This window comes from Sparus aurata, chromosome 7 (genome assembly GCF_900880675.1).
Source record: "Sparus aurata chromosome 7, fSpaAur1.1, whole genome shotgun sequence".
NCBI classification, from domain to species: domain Eukaryota; kingdom Metazoa; phylum Chordata; class Actinopteri; order Spariformes; family Sparidae; genus Sparus; species Sparus aurata.
The window spans coordinates 3217806-3235435 of record NC_044193.1 but is presented as its reverse complement, the minus strand read 5'-3'; the positions used below and the strand labels follow the sequence as shown (position 1 = coordinate 3235435).

The window sequence follows — 17630 nt, the reverse complement described above, 5'->3', positions numbered from 1 at the left end:
GCGATCACTCGTCAGCTGTTGTTGGCTCTCTCAATCTGCTTCCAATGAGCTGTCAATCAACTGGCTGCCACCTCAGGACCTCCCGGTAGAGGGATAATGGCTTCTGCTGTGAAATGAGAGTCTCTTTGCAGATAAAAGCACAAAAAAAACATCTGCGATCACAGTTTTATTTTGCCAGTTTGTTGCCATGGACTGAATACGTCACTGAAATGGATCTCGTGGGCATTTGGGAACAAGAGACGACTGGTTCTGTTGGAGTTTGAAGCACTCGGACACTCGTTTGTTAGCTTGTTTCTTCGTTGATGTTTGGCATAAACACACACTTACATTGAGGCGTGTGATTTTTTATGTAGTTGTGTTATTGTTTGGTGAGCTGGTCGGACGGCCTGCAGGAACGAAGCTTCAAAAGGTTTTTAAAATGAAAACTAATTGCGGCGGTGTGATGTATGATACAGCATTTAGTTTTATTATACATATAGTTCAAGCTCCTCGGGCTGAGAGTAGAAAGTTGGCATACTGTGTTGAGGAAGGCTTATTTTTTCTATCCTCACGCTGTGCCGATATGTGTTGATCTCGACGGAGACCCGAGGGGCCCTGAACGCCTCATGGAGCCAGACTGTGACACTGCTGATATCTGATCGATGTGCAAGAAAAAGGGGCACAGACGAAACATAATTACATCTTTAATGATTATGTTTTTTTCACCCCGTTGCTGGAAGACGGAGCCTGACTGCAAAACAGGAAATCGTTCACATTTAAACATATTTCTGTCACATTTAATACCCTTGGAAAGCACAAACCCTGACAGGAAAACCAAGTATGAAGCTGAGCAGAGCCAGAAACCATGAAAGTCGGACGTGAGTTGAGCGATATGAGGTTTCACACTCGGCAGCATCCCCGATCGTTCATCTCACGCTCTCGTGAGCCTGCTCTTGAATTTCATGATCTGCATTGAGTTTATTGACGTATTGAAGTGTGTTCGTGATCAGAATATGAATAACGCTGACCCTGCAGGAGACCTTAAGCGCCGGCATGTCACGACAATACAACGAGCATGACGATGCTGTAATTGGAATCATTGAGTTAATGTATGTTCTCCTCGGACAGAAAACACACGGCCGTATGGATTAAGTGGATATTACAACAGCCGCTCTTGAACATCACATCAAAAGATATTGTGATTAAAGCAACGAGCCGACTGCCTGGCTATTGAAAGACATTATGCAAATAAGTCGTTTAATACGTCTCCTGTCATAGTCCCTGTGCAGCGCTGTTTTTTTAATCACCCTTTGCCAGATAAAGGCCGGGACGGGCGAAGACAAAGGAAGATAAACAGCAGGAAAACAGGACGGGCATAGAATAAAAGAGAGGAAGACAAACAAGAGTAAACGTGAAGAGTCCCCGAGCTGCACCTCAGTTATTATAAAACTCATTATGAGCTAAGTGTGTAGATCCAGAGTGTAATTACACAACATAACGTGCGATCGTGAACATGTTTGGACTCGTTCGAGCAGAATGCTGAAACACGACATACATCGTTTAAGATTGTGCGGAATCTTTCAGCTCAGTTCAGTTTAAACCAACTTTCTCTAAAGTTTGATGTCCTCTCGTGCAAAGTGTGACGAGTTTCCTGACGCCAGACGTCGCTGAAGACAAACCGGTTTACAGAGAACGAGGTCGGACGAAGGTTTTGATGAAAGGCAGAGAGGAATGAGAAAAAGTGTGACTGAAGTGCTGACGGTTAGAAGAAAAATCAATAAACAGTTAAACCACAGAGGGTGTTCATTGTAAAAGTTGCACTGATTATTGCAGCAGTTTGTTCTGGAGGTCGATGTTTGGTGTTCAGAGCGTCTGACTCGGACAGCAGAGAGCAGAGACAGCATCCTGTTAAATACCGACAGTAAATATTGGTTTCTCAGCGGAGCAGAAAGTTATGAATCATTCTTCATATTGCAAAGACGTCAATGTCCTTCTGCTCTCTCACAACACAGACGCCAGAGTAAATTTTGGCAATGAACATGTCTGGAGATGTGTTTTATACGTTGCATCTTTCTGTAGGCGTTGTGTTTTTGATCTTGAGTAAATGATCATAACAATTCAGTTTTTAAAAACAGATATTTTCAGTCTTCTCGTGATTTTATAGTCTCGGTGTGACGCTGATGGAAAAACACCTCCGGCAGAAATCTGGGCGTTTTTTTTTTTTTGTTTTTAAAAAGAAACAAAAAAAGTGGTTCCACAGAGATGATGTCACCTGTCTGAAATCCATAATGGCTGCCGGCACCATGCTGCACACACACACACACACACACACACACACACACACACACACCGGAGTGGTCAACTCTCACCAACAGCCCCAATATATAAATGTCAGACCTCAAGTGAAATTAATTTAATGTCCTCTGTCGTCACTGCAGAGCACACACACACACATACATACACACACACACACACACACACACACACACACACACACACATACACACACACACACACACACACACAATCCCCCCTGTGACTGTCTCCAATTACTGGGCAGGTGCACCTGAGCAGGTCTTTTAGAAAAAGGTCATCCATGTGTATTTGTGTGTGTGTGTGTGTGTGTGTGTGTGTGTGTGTGTGTTTGTGTGTGTGTGTGTGTGTGTGTGTGTGTGTGTGTAGCCACCGTGCCCTCAATTTCAGCACCAATCTTCCGTCTTGTTTCCTTTTAATTTGTCTCAAAGTCAAGCAAATACTTGACGATAGTTACTCAGCTGCTATGGTTTGTCTGTTTGCATAACGTGTTCATGCATCCACACACACTCTCACACACACACACACTCTCACACACACACTCTCACACACACACACACACACACACACACACACACACTTGCTTTAGTGCTCAGTCACATCCAATATGTCAGTTTCTGCCTCAGCGGTCAGCAGATAAACATGGAGGCTGAACATGTTGGGGTTGAGGTTATACTCCATCGGCTGCAACAAACAATGTTTTAAAACCTTTCAATTTATAAAATAGTTTAGTCTTAAAAAAAAGTAAACTCTTACTTTTTCTGGGCCACACGTGTTATTTTTATTTTTTTTTGAGTTTCTCATTTCGTCTCAAAGTTGGTAGAAATGAGCAGCAGATTGTCACTTCTGCGAAGCGTGAACCAGTAAATATTTGGTATTTTTCTTTGAGCAAAGAAAAAAAAAAAGACACAATTATGGCATATTGCACGCTGACAGTGTTACTTACATCATCCCACTGACTCTTGACACATCAGTGGCATTGGGACTCAGAGTGACCGTTAAGAGAGAGGTTGCACAGCGAGTCACGCTGCCCACGCAACCATCAGCCGTTTTCTTTGTCGACTGGTGGTCTGAGTGCTCGAAACTAACGCCGTATCCCACAGGGTTTGTCCGTGAACCGTGCGGGTGTTGACTCACGAATATCAAACAAGCTGAAGTGAGTCACATCAACCAGTGAATGGATACGGATGGAGAGAAACTCACTCCAGCAGATAATTCAAAAACGTCATCTCGTTGGAAAATTTGCAAAAACTCTGTGGATGTTTCTAACAGATAAGAAACACTGTGAGAAGAAGATGTTCTGAAATCCGCTGAAAGTCGTGTGTGCTGGTTTTTCCGAATCCAAGAGACGGAAACCTGCCAGACATTTCCTGACATTCAAGGTGTAACAGCTTCATCTGTGCACCGAAAACAAGCTGACCCGATCTCACAGACTTGAATAAAAAGGGCACGTCAACAAAACACACCAGACCAGAGCGACTTCCTCAGGCCAGATTCATGTTTTCGTGTATGAATGAGCCGGTCCTGAATGGAGGGTCCAGGTCATGACATGAACTTCTGTAGACAGCCATAGACAGATTAATTGACAGCATGTCTAAAATCTCTTCATTGTAGACTGTAAAGGTGCCAGGATATTCTTATTACAGCTGCTGGTTAGATGGTAGAATATCTTGGTAAAACCCACTTCACCACTATCCAGTGTTGGAACCGGCAGAACTGAGTTCAACAAGTTCTGTAGCTTTCCATCACTGTCGATGTTTAAAGTGAAACTCTCGCCAAATGCAATCGAGGGTCTTTTTGTGAATGTATTCGAGTCAAACCTTCATGTAAAAGCATAATTACGATGAAAGAGGCACTTTTAAGATTTACCATATATTCGTTTTGGGGTCAAGCTCATTTTCAATGGGAGTGCTACGGCACTTTTACGATGGCATCAAAATCTGTATTTTTAAAACAGTAAGAAGTCTCGACACAACATGAAACTTTGCTGGTAGTATCAACAGGGTCTCTACACATGAACACGAGCATTGAGAACATTGTTTGTGTACACAGAGTTTACTAAAAAGAAGGTTTTTGAACAACTCACGTTAGCAGTAGCTTGTTCCGCTCGCCGCCGTCCTGCCAGTGGAGAAGTGTCGAACTCAGAATGTGACGTAACCTGGAGGACAGTTAAGGTGGAACGCTCCTAAAGCTTAGTTCCATATAAATGCAGGATAATTTGTTGTTTTGTTGTTAGTGAAAAACAATATTGACTTTGAAGTTGAAAAAGGAGCCTCATATAAGAAACAATACTAAAATCAAAAGCCAGAAAAGTCTCGTGAGATATCGTGGATAGTTGTTGCTGGAAGACAGTAGTTCCACCTTAACTGTCCTCCAGGTTACGTCACATTCTGAGATCGACACTTCTCCACTGGCAGGACGGCGGCGAGCGGAACAAGCTACTGCTAACGTGAGTTGTTCAAAAACCTTCTTTTTAGTAAACTCTGTGTACACAAACAATGTTCTCAATGCTCGTGTTCATGTGTAGAGACCCTGGTGATACTACTAGCAAAGTTTCATGTTGTGTCGAGACTTCTTACTGTTTTAAACATAGAGATTTTGATGCTATCGTAAAAGTGCCCGTAGCACTCCCATTGAAAATGAGTTTGACCCGAAAATGAAAATATGGTTAATCCTAAAAGTGGCGCTTTCATCGTAATTATGCTTTCACGCAAACATTTGACTCGTGCACATTCACAAAATAAAAGCCTAGGTTGTATTTTGGCGAGAGTTTCACTTTAATGTAACCCGCGCCGAGTCGACACCTCGCTTTTCACTCTACCTTCAAGTGTTGACATTCAGGATAACTTTTTTGGCTTCCCACATGTCAAACATATTACTACTTTTATAGCACAACCCCGACTCTAACTTTTGTCCAACTCCTAACTTCATCCTGAACAGGAAACCTGAAACCTGAAACTTATATATAGAGTGCAAAATGTATCCTGCAAACTCTTTCTGCAGACAAATAATACCCTTAAAAACTGTTAAAAATGAATAGCACGACATTTTTTCAGGTGCTGACAGGCTGCAAGTTACTGAATTAATTACATCAAATCAATAGTGTTACATTACCGGAGCCTGAGTGCTATCAGCAGACGAACAGCTGTGTTTTAGTTGAGAGGCAACATGAAATTACTGGAGTTAATTCCCTCCTTCATTCCCTCTGAACACAGATTATTAAATATTCCCCGTCACACACCTGCCTAGCACCGAACAAATGTTCTACCATCAGCTCTGGATCACAGGAGACATCCTCTCTGGGGTTTTTTTTTTTTTATTTAGGTGAGCACATTTGGACATCACATTGACATTAACAAAAAGAAAAAAAAGAAAAAAATGAGGCACTCCCACATAAAAGAGCTGGAGTGTTTCACTGAAAGGTCAATGTTACTTCGGCAGATGGACGGGAAGAGAAGAGGACGGCACCAAAACAAACAATGGAAGTGCTGCAGCGGGAAAAGGTTAAGAGCCTGCAAACCGAGACGGGATGGCTTCTATTTCCTTCTATTCTTGTTAAAGTTAAAGATGACATTTTCTCGGTATTCCACGGATAATAGTGGGGCTTCCAGAGATTTCTTTACATATATATGTATATACCTTTTGAAGTATTGGCATCATTGTAGTTTGTTGCCACTTTTATACTCAAATGGAAGAGAAAGAGAGAGGAACTTTATGACATTGAGATGTTTTAGTTTTAGTTTATTTAGCTATTATAAAACTCAATAAATAAGTGATTTGTTTATATGAGATACATGCAGTAAAACTCCAGACTGCTCGAGTCGCTGCTGTTATCGCTCGCCAAGGTGACTGTTCCCTGTTATTGATACTTGGCGTGTTCTCACGCTGGCTGTGTCGCGCTATTAATTTTTCTTATTTCATGGGCTATGAATTTTCCCTTTTTTCTCTATTTTTCATCCTCCAAAGTTAAAAATTAAGACGCTGGAGGATTCATAACAGTTGATCCTTGCAGTTGGTGCAGACTGGCCGTAGTTAAGCTTGAGAAAAAAACTTCTGTGTGCAGCTCTTCAGAAAATTCAGGTAATATTTGCTGATGGTTTGACACTTCGGAAACTCAGGACCAAAATGCAAAGTTAAATGAGATATTTTAACTCTGTGATGACCAATCCAGCACACCCCACTGTCAGAAATAGTTACTCTGCAGGAACTCTTCTTGCTGAAACTGTTGAAAATGTTGAAAAGTGAGAACATATTCAATGAGCGAGCGATCAATTTGCAATATCTTTTCAATCCCTGCTCCACAGAGTGAATTCTCTGCAGATGTTCAGGGTCCAAACTAGAAACACTGGAGCTTATTTTTCTGTTTTTTTCCACTCTACCTTTTCACAGAAGGCAGACAGATAGATAAAGGTTAGGTGACAGGAAACAGAAGTTGTCCAACACTTCCCTCCCTCACATGAGTTGTAGCTGACCTGCAGCCACGCTGGTGCGATTATATCTGAAATCTCTGTGTTAGAGAGGCGACGTAAGCGTCTGTAATTTCTTCACACTCGTTGCAAAACAGCTGGCAGATTGATGATGTGAGCAGCACCTTGTCTTGTTCTCTGTAATGAAGTGTCTTCCACTATTAGAGGGTGCTACATCGTTTAATTAACTTTGTTTGGCACGTGCACAATGTGAGCTGAGGGTGCAGCCTCCAGAGGACAGACAGGCAGACAGAAGAAATGCGTTTGCGCTCTGTGCTCTCTGCCCTCGGCTTGAAAAAAATGCTAATTTTACCAGCGCAACCTGATAAAAGCCAATTTAAGTTTGCATTTTTCCACTCTCTCCTCTCAGGTTCATAACCTGGGACCCATTAAAGTCATATAAATGAGATTCATGTAATTAAAATCTCTTACTTGCTCTTTCCAAACATGCTGCTGGCTCAGCTCTACAACATTTACTTAACTTTTAGGTGTTCAGCTGAAGTTGCTGCACTTGATATGAGGCTATAATATGAAAATTAGAGTTTGACTTTTAATAGTCTGGACCAGCAGCTTCCAGTCAGGCTGCGGATAAACACCATGACGCAGCCACAGAAAGACTCTGCAAAGACTTCACAATCCTGTAAATTCCCCCTTGTCTCTGATTATAATGCCCTACTTAAAGGCCATATTTTTGCATGCAAGCTCCATTATTAATCAGCTGCGCCATCATATGGACAATGAAATCGGCAGATGAAGATGATTAGAAGCTTTCTTTCCATGGCAACAGTGCTTCATTTTCAGTAGAGATGATGCAAAGCGAGGACACAGGCGGTCTGCGTGAAGAGCGGTGACATGCCGGATAATCAGAAAGAAAAGGAAGTCTGAGCGTTGTCCCATGGAGCTTTCATCCAGGCTGAGAATAACTGAGTGGGCGAGAGGAAGACAAAGACAAAGAGCGAGATCGGGAAGTGTGAACTAATGATGCTGCGAGGTGGAATCTGTGGGAACAATGTCGTGAGAGTTCAAATCAGATCAGTGACAGTGACGGACAGAGTGACGCTAAGACTGACGGAGAGGAGGACTGAGTGTGAATCATGAGGGCAGATATCATACAGCGCTGACAGGCAGTGTGTGTGTGTGTGTGTGTGTGTGTGTGTGTGTCCAGAAAAAATAGGTTTTGTGAGTAGAACAAAAATAAAGAATAATCACAGCTTGTCGTCCGATCCATGGAGGCTCCAGTCTGAAACCAACAGCACTCAAAGTTCAGATGCTCGTGTAAAAAAAGACTGTGGTTCAACTTCTGTACTCCAGTAAAGTAATAGATTACAGGCTCTGACATGTACTCAGAGTATCAGAGTAAAAAGTCTCCCTCTGAAGGACATTTGTGCTCAAAGCTAACTGAAGCTCACGTCATATTAATGGAATTCAAAGACTATTAAAGTTAAAGGTAGAATCAGTAGGATTTGTCCCAGCTGTTCCTGAACGCACCACAAAGACAGTTGATTGTTGAGTGTCATTCCCAGGACGTCATGTTGGGTTGGTAAAGCGTCCCGAGCAGCAACAAAGAGAGAAAATAAGAAACTCTGTGTGTCTGTTTACGTCTTTGTCTCGTCTTCGTGCTTCTGCCGTGCGTGATGTGCTCTGATAAATAGTCCATCATTTCCCTCAAATGCATCAAACTACACTAACGAGCCTGTTTTGATCAGATGAAGGGAGGAGAAGAAAGGCAGCCAGAAAAATGTGTTTGTGCTCTGTGCTCTCTGCCCTCGGCTTCAATAAAAGATCATTTTACCAGCTAAACTTTTCCACTCTCTCCTCCCAGGTTCATAACCTGAGACCCTTTAAAGTCATATAAATGAGATTCATTTAATTTAAAAATCAGCAGGACTTGTTCTTTCCAAACATCCTGCTGACATTAAAAACGTTTAAATGGCGTGTTGAGCTGCAGTCACTGCACTTGATATTAAGCTGTGACACTCAAGAAGGAAAGTTAGAGTTTCAGGTTTTAATAGTCTGGACCAGCAGCTTCCAGTCAGGCTGCAGATGGCTCAAAATAAAATCAAACTAAAGTAAACTTACTAAACTGAAGTAACAAGACTGTTTTGAAAATGTGGAGGAGAAGGTTTGTATCTGTGTTCACACGTCAGGAGGGAAAGTTAAATAAACATTAAAGTAAAGTGCAGGTACCTGAAAAATATTGGGCGCCGATTGTAAAGTTGCACATGTTGAAATAAACAGCAACTTTTTGCCAAGTTTAGCAAAAAAAAACATGTATAAAAAACACATGAATTTTTTATGTTACTTTTGACCAGATTTACAGAAATATTTGTGAACTTTGTGATGTTTACTTCTCTTACAATAATACAATTTCAATGTTAAATCTGAATGAAAAATATAAATGTTAAATTTAAATATAAATGTTAAATGTTAAATATAAATCTTAAATATAAATATAAATATTACATTTAAATCTAAATGTTAAATCTGATTCTAAATATTACATTTGAATATAAATGTTAAATTTAAATCTAAATGTTAAATTTAAATCTAAATCTAAATGTTAAATCTAAATCTAAATCTAAATGTTAAATTTAAATCTAAATCTAAAGGTTAAATCTAAATATAAATGTAAATGTTAAATATAAATATAAATCTGAAATGTTTAATTAAATCTACATCTAAAGGTTAAATTTAAATCTAAATCTAAATGTTAGATTTAAATCTAAATCTAAAGGTTAAATTTAAATCTAAATCTAAATGTTAGATTTAAATCTAAATCTAAAGGTTAAATTTAAATCTAAATCTAAATGTTGAATTTAAATCTAAATCTGAAGTATAAATCTAAATCTAAATGTTATATCTAAATGTTGAATTTAAATCTAAATCCAAATGTTAAATCTAAATGTCACGGGTGAAACTGAATATTAAGCTGCAGATATAATGTTGTGAAGTAAATATATGCATCTGACTCACTGTAAATGAAGCTGTACCTCGAAATTTTACTTGATTAATGTACTTTGTTACTTTTCATCACAATTTTTGTATTGATGGCTGTTGATCTTGATGTCCAGCAGAAGCAGCAACTACAAAAATAAGTAAAGTTTAGTTTAAAGTTGTAAAACAAAATTTCTAAAGTAACTAAGTACTGAGTATTTCCACTTCTAATCCAGTAGATTCCAGATACTGTTCTCCATTTGTTTGACAACTTTAGTTACAAGTTACTTTAGAGACTTGGTTTAATATACAACATACAGTATAATCAATCAGAGATTATGATGATGTAATATTATAGATTAGGATTAAACTGTAGTGATCTTGAGGAGATGTTCACAAGCTTCTCACCACACAGACTTCATAAATTAGTTACACAACTTTTACAAGCTTTAAAATTAAAGAGCAGACGAATGCATCAATTGTTATAATTCAATAATGTAGTTAACTTTATTCTGCATAAAGCGTGCTTTTAATTTTACTGCTTTGATTATATCACTGTGGTATCTTCATCTTGTTTTACTACAGGACAGTAATAGATCAGAGTACTTCTTCCACCTCTTCACTGATCCAACCTTAGTAAAGGTCACATGTAACTCTGTTTGACATTTACTTTAATTTAACTTCCAGTGCAGAAACCAGAGAACGACGAAAGTGTTTGTTAATCTCGCGTCTCCGGGGCTCGACATGGTTTTAATAAACATCAGAGCTCTTTATTGTTATTTGAATCCTCCTCTCAGACGGTCTCGTTCTGGAGATATCGCCTCATTTACCGATTCAACGGCGACGTTACCCTGAAGATGAGGACATGTTGTGTGATGCTGCGGCAGAGCGGTAATTAAATTGTTTGTGCAGTGAACATTGGGAAAACAGTTACATCTGTCAGACTGATGTTGTAAAGAAGCACTAAAGGATGACGTCCTCCGAGGTTTAGCTGGGAAATGAATGAATGAATTGCGGTAAGTGTGTCAGCGTAATTACATTTGCGTTATTTCCCCGGAGTCCCTCGTTCGCCTGCTCTCCTCACAGGATCGTCACACATGCAGAGACGTCTCAGTCTGTGTCGATGTCAACATCTGGTGTTGTTGTGACGAGTGCTAACATCGGCTTAGTTCATTGGAAATTGCACAAATGCACAGATCAGCAAAAAAATCTGCAAAATAGTCCTTTTATTGTGCAGAGCAGCGTCACACTCAGTGTGTTTACATGACACTCAAGAAAACTGAATTACTGTGTTAGTCCGACTATGATCGGATCTTTAAGATGCATGTATACACCTTAGTCTGACTAAAATCAGACCAGATCGGATTTCTCATAGTCGGATTAAAACACCCAGATTATTCGATTGATAGTTGCATTACTCCTGCATGTATACGTTCTATCAGATCGGATCGGATTTTGCGTTCTGTGCAGGCTCAAGATTTCTTTCTCGGGGCGGTGAGCAGGAAGTAGAAGGACGGCGACGGCGTCTTTCCTCCGAAATCACCGCAAGAAAGAGCGCCATTGTGCATCTAGTTTGTGTAATTATCATGTACACCATATACGAAGTGTACAAAGATGTAGCTTCGTCTCGCTCTTCGTACGCCATCTTTCTTGAATGCCGAGGCAGTTTGTTGTTGCTGGTGACGTAAAGAGGTCAGCCGGAGGTGTTTCTGTTACCACTAGTTGAAATGGGTACAGCGCCACCTATCGTACCGGGGTATGACATGCTCCGGCCAGTAATTTGATTTTTTCACCAGCATGTATACTCGGACAGTTGCAGTTGTCTGATTGAGCAGCATAGTCGAACTATGGCTGTAATCCGACTCAGCTGTGCATGTAAACGTACTGACTGTGTAACTGTGGAGGAGTGTCACTGATGCACAAAGTGAACAGGAGGATCCTCCAGGACCCTTTTCAAATCAGACACTTTGACTTGAAACTATAACACCAATATTATCTCTCTATCATGTAGCAATGAAGTCACATTCTCTGCGATTTGATTTGAGTTCAAAACAGCCAGCTCAGCACGTCACACCAATGTCATGTCTTGAAAATGTACGAGGTAAACATGCCGAGAGTCTACTTTCCAGGAGACTCGGAAGGAGTTTTATCAATATTCATGTGGATTTTACAACACAACCCACTCTGAGGGTACTGAAATCCATCACCGACTGATCTGCTGGGATCAGCTACTTGTTGCACCTCCATAATCCATCTGGTATCCTTAAAAGCAGAATGTCCCGAGGAGAAACAGGATTCCAACCTGAAGTGGTTTGTGATCATTTGCCGCCCCTGTGGACTGTCGAGGAGTCAGCTGCATGTGTAACAGAGCAGAGGAGGCAATAAATCAGTTGTTTTTTTCAGAAATTGTAAATCAGAACAATCTGAAAAGCTCCTTGAGCGTGCAGGCTTAAATTAGCAAACTCATAATCGGGCTTGACGGCACTGTTTTCACATCGTTAAAGGAATTTCTTCTTTAGCAGAATGTCACAGTTACAAAACTGACATATGTGCATGTCAGCCACCTTAAATCGAACTATATTTCATGTTGCTATAGTATCAATATAAATATATTTAACATGGCATCTCTGATTATAGTCTTTCAGCCGCGTGATAGGCAACTGAACCTGACAAACATTTACCCATCAGTTAAACTTTACACTGATGCTGTCACTGATCACTGATCTGCCTGTGAAACTGATTATAGTTGTTAATTTTGTATCTAAAAGTGTCTGAAAAAATCAAGATACTTATCTTTAATGCAGGTTCTCCTAAATGTCTAAATGTTATTAGTTACATTAGTTAGAAGAGCTGCTTCACGCTCCTGTTCACGCAGAAACATCAGCCGTTGTGAGGTGACGTGAGCGATGAAGAGAAAAAGTTCATTCTTGCACCTCTGGATATAATAATCTCGAGGTCACGTTCTTTCAGCTGCTTTTATCTTTTCATAACATGATTTATATTCTGATGTTTTTAGTCGTGATGATGAGTCAAGCGTCGGCTACAGTTTTGAATATGATAAATAATAAAACCTGTTGATTTTGTTTAATATGACCCCGCAACTCTCATCAAAAAACGACAGCTTGGTCAGTCGCCATAAGTCAGTGTTGCACGTGAACGGCTCCACGTTTAAATTAGCTCAAATGTGTGATACGCAGTGTCAATCTTTCAGTCTTGTAACTTAGGTTACATTAGTTACTTGTGTTAACTTACCCAAAATAACTTTAAAACAAATCACTCTTGTTCACAAACTGCATTAACAGAGGGAAAGTCCAGAGTACGACCCGTCCAACCACAGTGTCAAACCCGGCTGCTGTACTTGATGTGTTGGAGTGAGAATGCGTTGGACCTTCACACCTTTTTCTAATAAATTATTCAATAAGAAGCTTCCTTGGCTGTGAACTCTCCTCCAGCAGGACACTGAACTTATCTTCATGCAGACTTTCTGAACCAAAGTCTGTTTATCTGCAGCTTATTAACATTTATATGAACTCACTGAGGACAGTGAGAGTGTGAGGCTGACAACACATTTGTTTTTTGTCACATAAACTGATAACAGATCCATAAATCATGAGTGGATGAGCGATCCGGATCTGAGGGTCATTTTCTTTCTTTCTATTAATCATGTTGTTTCCACTGTGGCAGCTGAGTCCCATCACACATCTTAACCCGGCTCATACCGTCCTTTTTTAAAACCCTTTTTTAAGCCAACACTGTCATCTGCTGGCAGAGAGGTGGATCACAGTAATGGACTTACAGTTTCTCCTGAAGGGAAATGTTTTGATGTAACTCTGTCACGTCATCTATCTTTGCACACAGCTCTGTATATCTGTCTCTTTAGCTGCTAAATGCTCCGATGTGTTCACCAGCTGTGTGTCTTTGGCTGTTCGCACTTAAAAACAGCCGTCACAGTAAACTGCATTATTATTTAAATAATTTCCCAGTCTGGGATCATTAAAGTAATTCTATTCTAAACAGACAGAGTTTACACAATGAGCTGAGAGTTGCTTCAAAGCTCTGTAACAATCAGCAAGGCTGCAAATCCAGATGTTTTAATAGAAATACTGATTATGTTCTTTCTAAAAATGACTTTCCAACACAAATTTAAAAAAGAATATTCTGCAACATCTAAGATTTTTGGTCTAAAACATTAAAAACTGAACTATAATGACCAACACTTAAATACATGTTTAGCATGCTAACAGGCTAGCCCATCCAGATTCACAAGACCTGGTAGGGTTACACATGGCCTGAAACCGGACCAGAGCCGGTAACACCCAATCACACCACTAGATGTCACAAGAGATCCATCAGCTCCCGAGAGGAACACGATGAGACTGGAAGTGTAGCAGCACTACAGTCCATCAGGACAACTGCGACACATCATGTTCGACTTAACTTCTTCTAATGTTTAACATCTAAGATTTTTGGTCTAAAACATTAAAAACTGAACTATAATGACCAACAGTTAAATACATGTTTAGCATGCTAACAGGCTAGCCCATCCAGCTGTTACAAGCTCCCACTAGCTGCACAGCTAACTGAGCTAAGTAGCTAACCTTATATTTTTAAGGTATGAATTCAACGGTGGCCATTTCTTTAATATTGCTCCTATAAAACCAAGGATGACATGTTAATAATGTCGCTGTCTTTCTTTAATCTCTAACATCTCTAACAACCACGAAGTCTCTTCATCAGCAGGATGAGGCTCAGCAGGATCAGAAAAGTCACGACGCCTCCGATGATCGAGCCCATCAGAACCTGTGAGTCCAGAGAGAACAGAAACACTGCTCAGGACATGACTTATTATGTTTGCATTACCAGTAAAATGTACATTTAGTGAATTTAATTGAATTCACAGATTTGTTTCATAATATGCACAACCCATCACTTCTGAACCCAAACCGTACCGCGTGAACAAGAGCCGCCACGGTCTCATGGATGTCTGGCACAGTGTGGTTCTGCTGGTTTCCAGCTGAGTTCCACTGGGCCAGAGAGGTTTCGTAGTCCAGATTGAGAATCTCAGTGGGCAAAACCCGGATCCCCCAGTAAACCTGTTTCACTCTCCGGAAGGAGGCGTCCTGCACATCACAGCGATAAGTACCTACAAATGACAAGATCAGTTAATTAATTAGTTTCTATTGATAACTGAGATGTTTGTTACCTTGTCTAAAAGATTAAACATTAAAACACTTTGAATGAAACACATTAGACCAAAATTATCAAATTACTTTATTTATAATCTCCTTTTGAGAGTCAAACTCATCTGTATGTAACAGATATTTCCTTTTAGATCGGCCTCTTCTGTTGTCAAATTCACAAGACCTGGTAGGGTTACACATGGCCTGAAAACCGGACCAGAGCCGGTTACACCCAATCACACCACTAGATGTCACAAGAGATCCATCAGCTCCCGAGAGGAACATGATGAGACTGGAAGTGTAGCAGCACTACAGTCCATCAGGACAACTGCGACACGTCATGTTCAACTTAACTTTTCTTCTTCTCACGTTTAACTTCAAAATGAAAAATAAAATAAGACTTTAGCTGAATCACCAGGAAATGGAGGTTGGAATCTAACCCATGTCCAGAAAGTTTGTGTGAGTCTGTGTGCGCGCATACAGGTGTGTTTACCTGCGTCCTCCTCCCTGACCGGGTCCAGAACCACTCGGCCCAGCAGAGGAGCATCCCAGCGCGTGAACAGAGAGTCGTCAGAGCTGATTACTCCTCGGGCGTAACGCCATGACACCCTGAGATGAGAGAAAACATTTCACTTTTACACTTCTAGTTTTGATCTGCACTTTGTATCTAGTTTTGTAGGAGGAGTCGTCCATCTTTACCTCCAGGAGAACCTCCCCATCGCCTCCATGACTTCTCCCAGACAGTCGATGTCCACCCTCTGTCCCGAGGTCACGGTCATCGTCCTGAGTCCACACCGCCACGACTCCACACACTTCACCTTACGGACACGACACTCCTCCGACACCTTCCATCAATCCAGAGACGACAATAAGTCGGAGCTATTTTACATTTTCAGTCATCATATTTTCAGTCACGTCCGTTTTGATACCTCTGCTCCAGCTTTACTCTTCACGTCTTCCTCCATCGCCGTCTTGCCGTCTTTCACTACGCACAGGGTTTGAGTTTTCACGCCGAGCCCGCAGGTGACGCTGCAGGGAGAGCCGCCAACAATGACCTCCACCGGCACTTTATCTTCCTCCTCCGGGTCAGCTGAGGTCAGAGGATGGAGGAGGAGGAGGAGGAGGTGAAGCCTGGCGGTCACACTCTGCATTTCAATGTCTGATGGTAAATCTGCAGGAAATAAAGGAAAATAAAGCACGAGGACGATTTTTGACTGTTTGTTCTGTCAGAAATTGTAATTTTTCAGCTGGAATTATTTGAATATCCGCGTGTTAAAGCAGAGTTGCTCTTCCACACGTACTTACAATCATATAACATCACTCCTGGAAGACTGAGTGAAACTGCACTGTGTGGTTTTAGACACTCACCTGCACAACATCCAATACTTTACATGACACTCGGCTGCTTCAGGGTTTAAAGGTCCAGTTGAAGCTGACGGGGAAGTCAAAGTTTACTCACTGTCGTCGTAAAATTGAAGTCAAACACAAAGAGTCGGTACTAGATGTGTCCAAACTGCTTTTTCTGTTGATCATCTTGTGTATTTTAATTCAAACTTCGTGTTGTGACGACCAGAGTTCCAGGCTGCAGGTTTTCTCCTCCTGTGGGTCGAAATGCACCAAACTGATACCAAAGATCATAATTTTTAATCAGTGTTATCATTCATATCAGCGCTCTTTATGTTCCTGCTGATTTATCCACTGAAATCAGCTGTTAAACACGTTTTCTATCGTCTTTAAGGAATCATTTAAGTTTGAATAAAATCGTACAAATGTAAATAAAAACAAGATGACGTCAATTTCAAACAGATACAGAAAGTGTTGACATTTTGTATATTTACAAAATAGAATCTATGTGCAGAAATCAACTCATCTGGTCTCTAAAACAGAGCGCTGAAAATATATATATTACATGCGGTCGGAGTCAATTTCAGGACATAAATTCATGATTCTATCAGATGAAATGTGATAAACTGGATAAAACAAGCTGTTGAGGGACACTTTAGTCATTTTGTGGATCAAACCTGTGACTCTCCAGAAAGAAAAAGGGATGTGTGATTTATATTTTATAACATGGCCACTAGGTGTCAGACCAATATCAGACAGCCGGCACACAAACCCAGCACAGCAAACAGAACTGTAAATCCACTGAAGCCTTCAGCTCATCGATTACTCCTTATATGTAGAAATAAATCCATCGGATTTTATTTTTGGGGGTTGAATCACCTGCAGTGTCCAGTTTTATGTTCTCTCCCTTGAAAAAAAGCTGCGACATCATTCACACCTTCTGTTGAATCTTTAACTTTTTATCTGCTTGTTTTTTTTTATTATCTTTCAATTAATGGCTTAGTTTTAATGCTTTTCTCTGCATTTAAAACCTTTTAAAACTTATATTAGTGGCCTAAACCTGAAGAAGATACTAAAATAATTGAGAGTTGTTCACAGTTTAGTTAAGTTCAGTTTATTTCGGTCATTTTTTCAACTTGTAAAAAACACAAATATACCGATAGATAGTCGGTAAATTAACTTGATACAAACAAACAGACAAAAGCCAATAAACAAAACAGGATTAAAAAGGTTTAGCTTATTACACCGACTCTTTTAGCATTATTATACTCTGTCAGCTGCCTTTAAAATTATACAGAGCAATAAAATAAACAAGAATATACAAAAAACAGGGAAATATGAAGAAAGGTTGTAGCACAGTCTTGGTTTTAGGGTGATTTCTTTCATTTTTGCTTATATAAACTGCATTTATTTG

General features: G+C 40.3%; 1 protein-coding gene across 2 annotated transcripts; it reads right to left on the bottom strand.

Moving 5' to 3' along the window:
- Positions 1–14368: 14368 nt before the first annotated feature.
- Positions 14369–16534, bottom strand: tmem81 (transmembrane protein 81). 2 transcript variants are annotated; one of them, XM_030421849.1, is made up of 6 exons: positions 16241–16534; positions 15802–16031; positions 15572–15717; positions 15366–15481; positions 14642–14835; positions 14369–14492 (listed from the first exon to the last, which is right to left on the bottom strand). In XM_030421849.1, the coding sequence occupies exons 2-6, from the start codon at positions 16021–16023 to the stop codon at positions 14403–14405; spliced, it is 768 nt and encodes a 255-aa protein (XP_030277709.1). In that variant the 5' UTR covers positions 16024–16031; positions 16241–16534; the 3' UTR covers positions 14369–14402. The 2 variants fall into 2 exon arrangements, with proteins under 2 accessions (XP_030277709.1, XP_030277708.1); XM_030421848.1 differs by having other exon boundaries at positions 15802–16043; positions 16241–16530.
- Positions 16535–17630: the final 1096 nt, after the last annotated feature.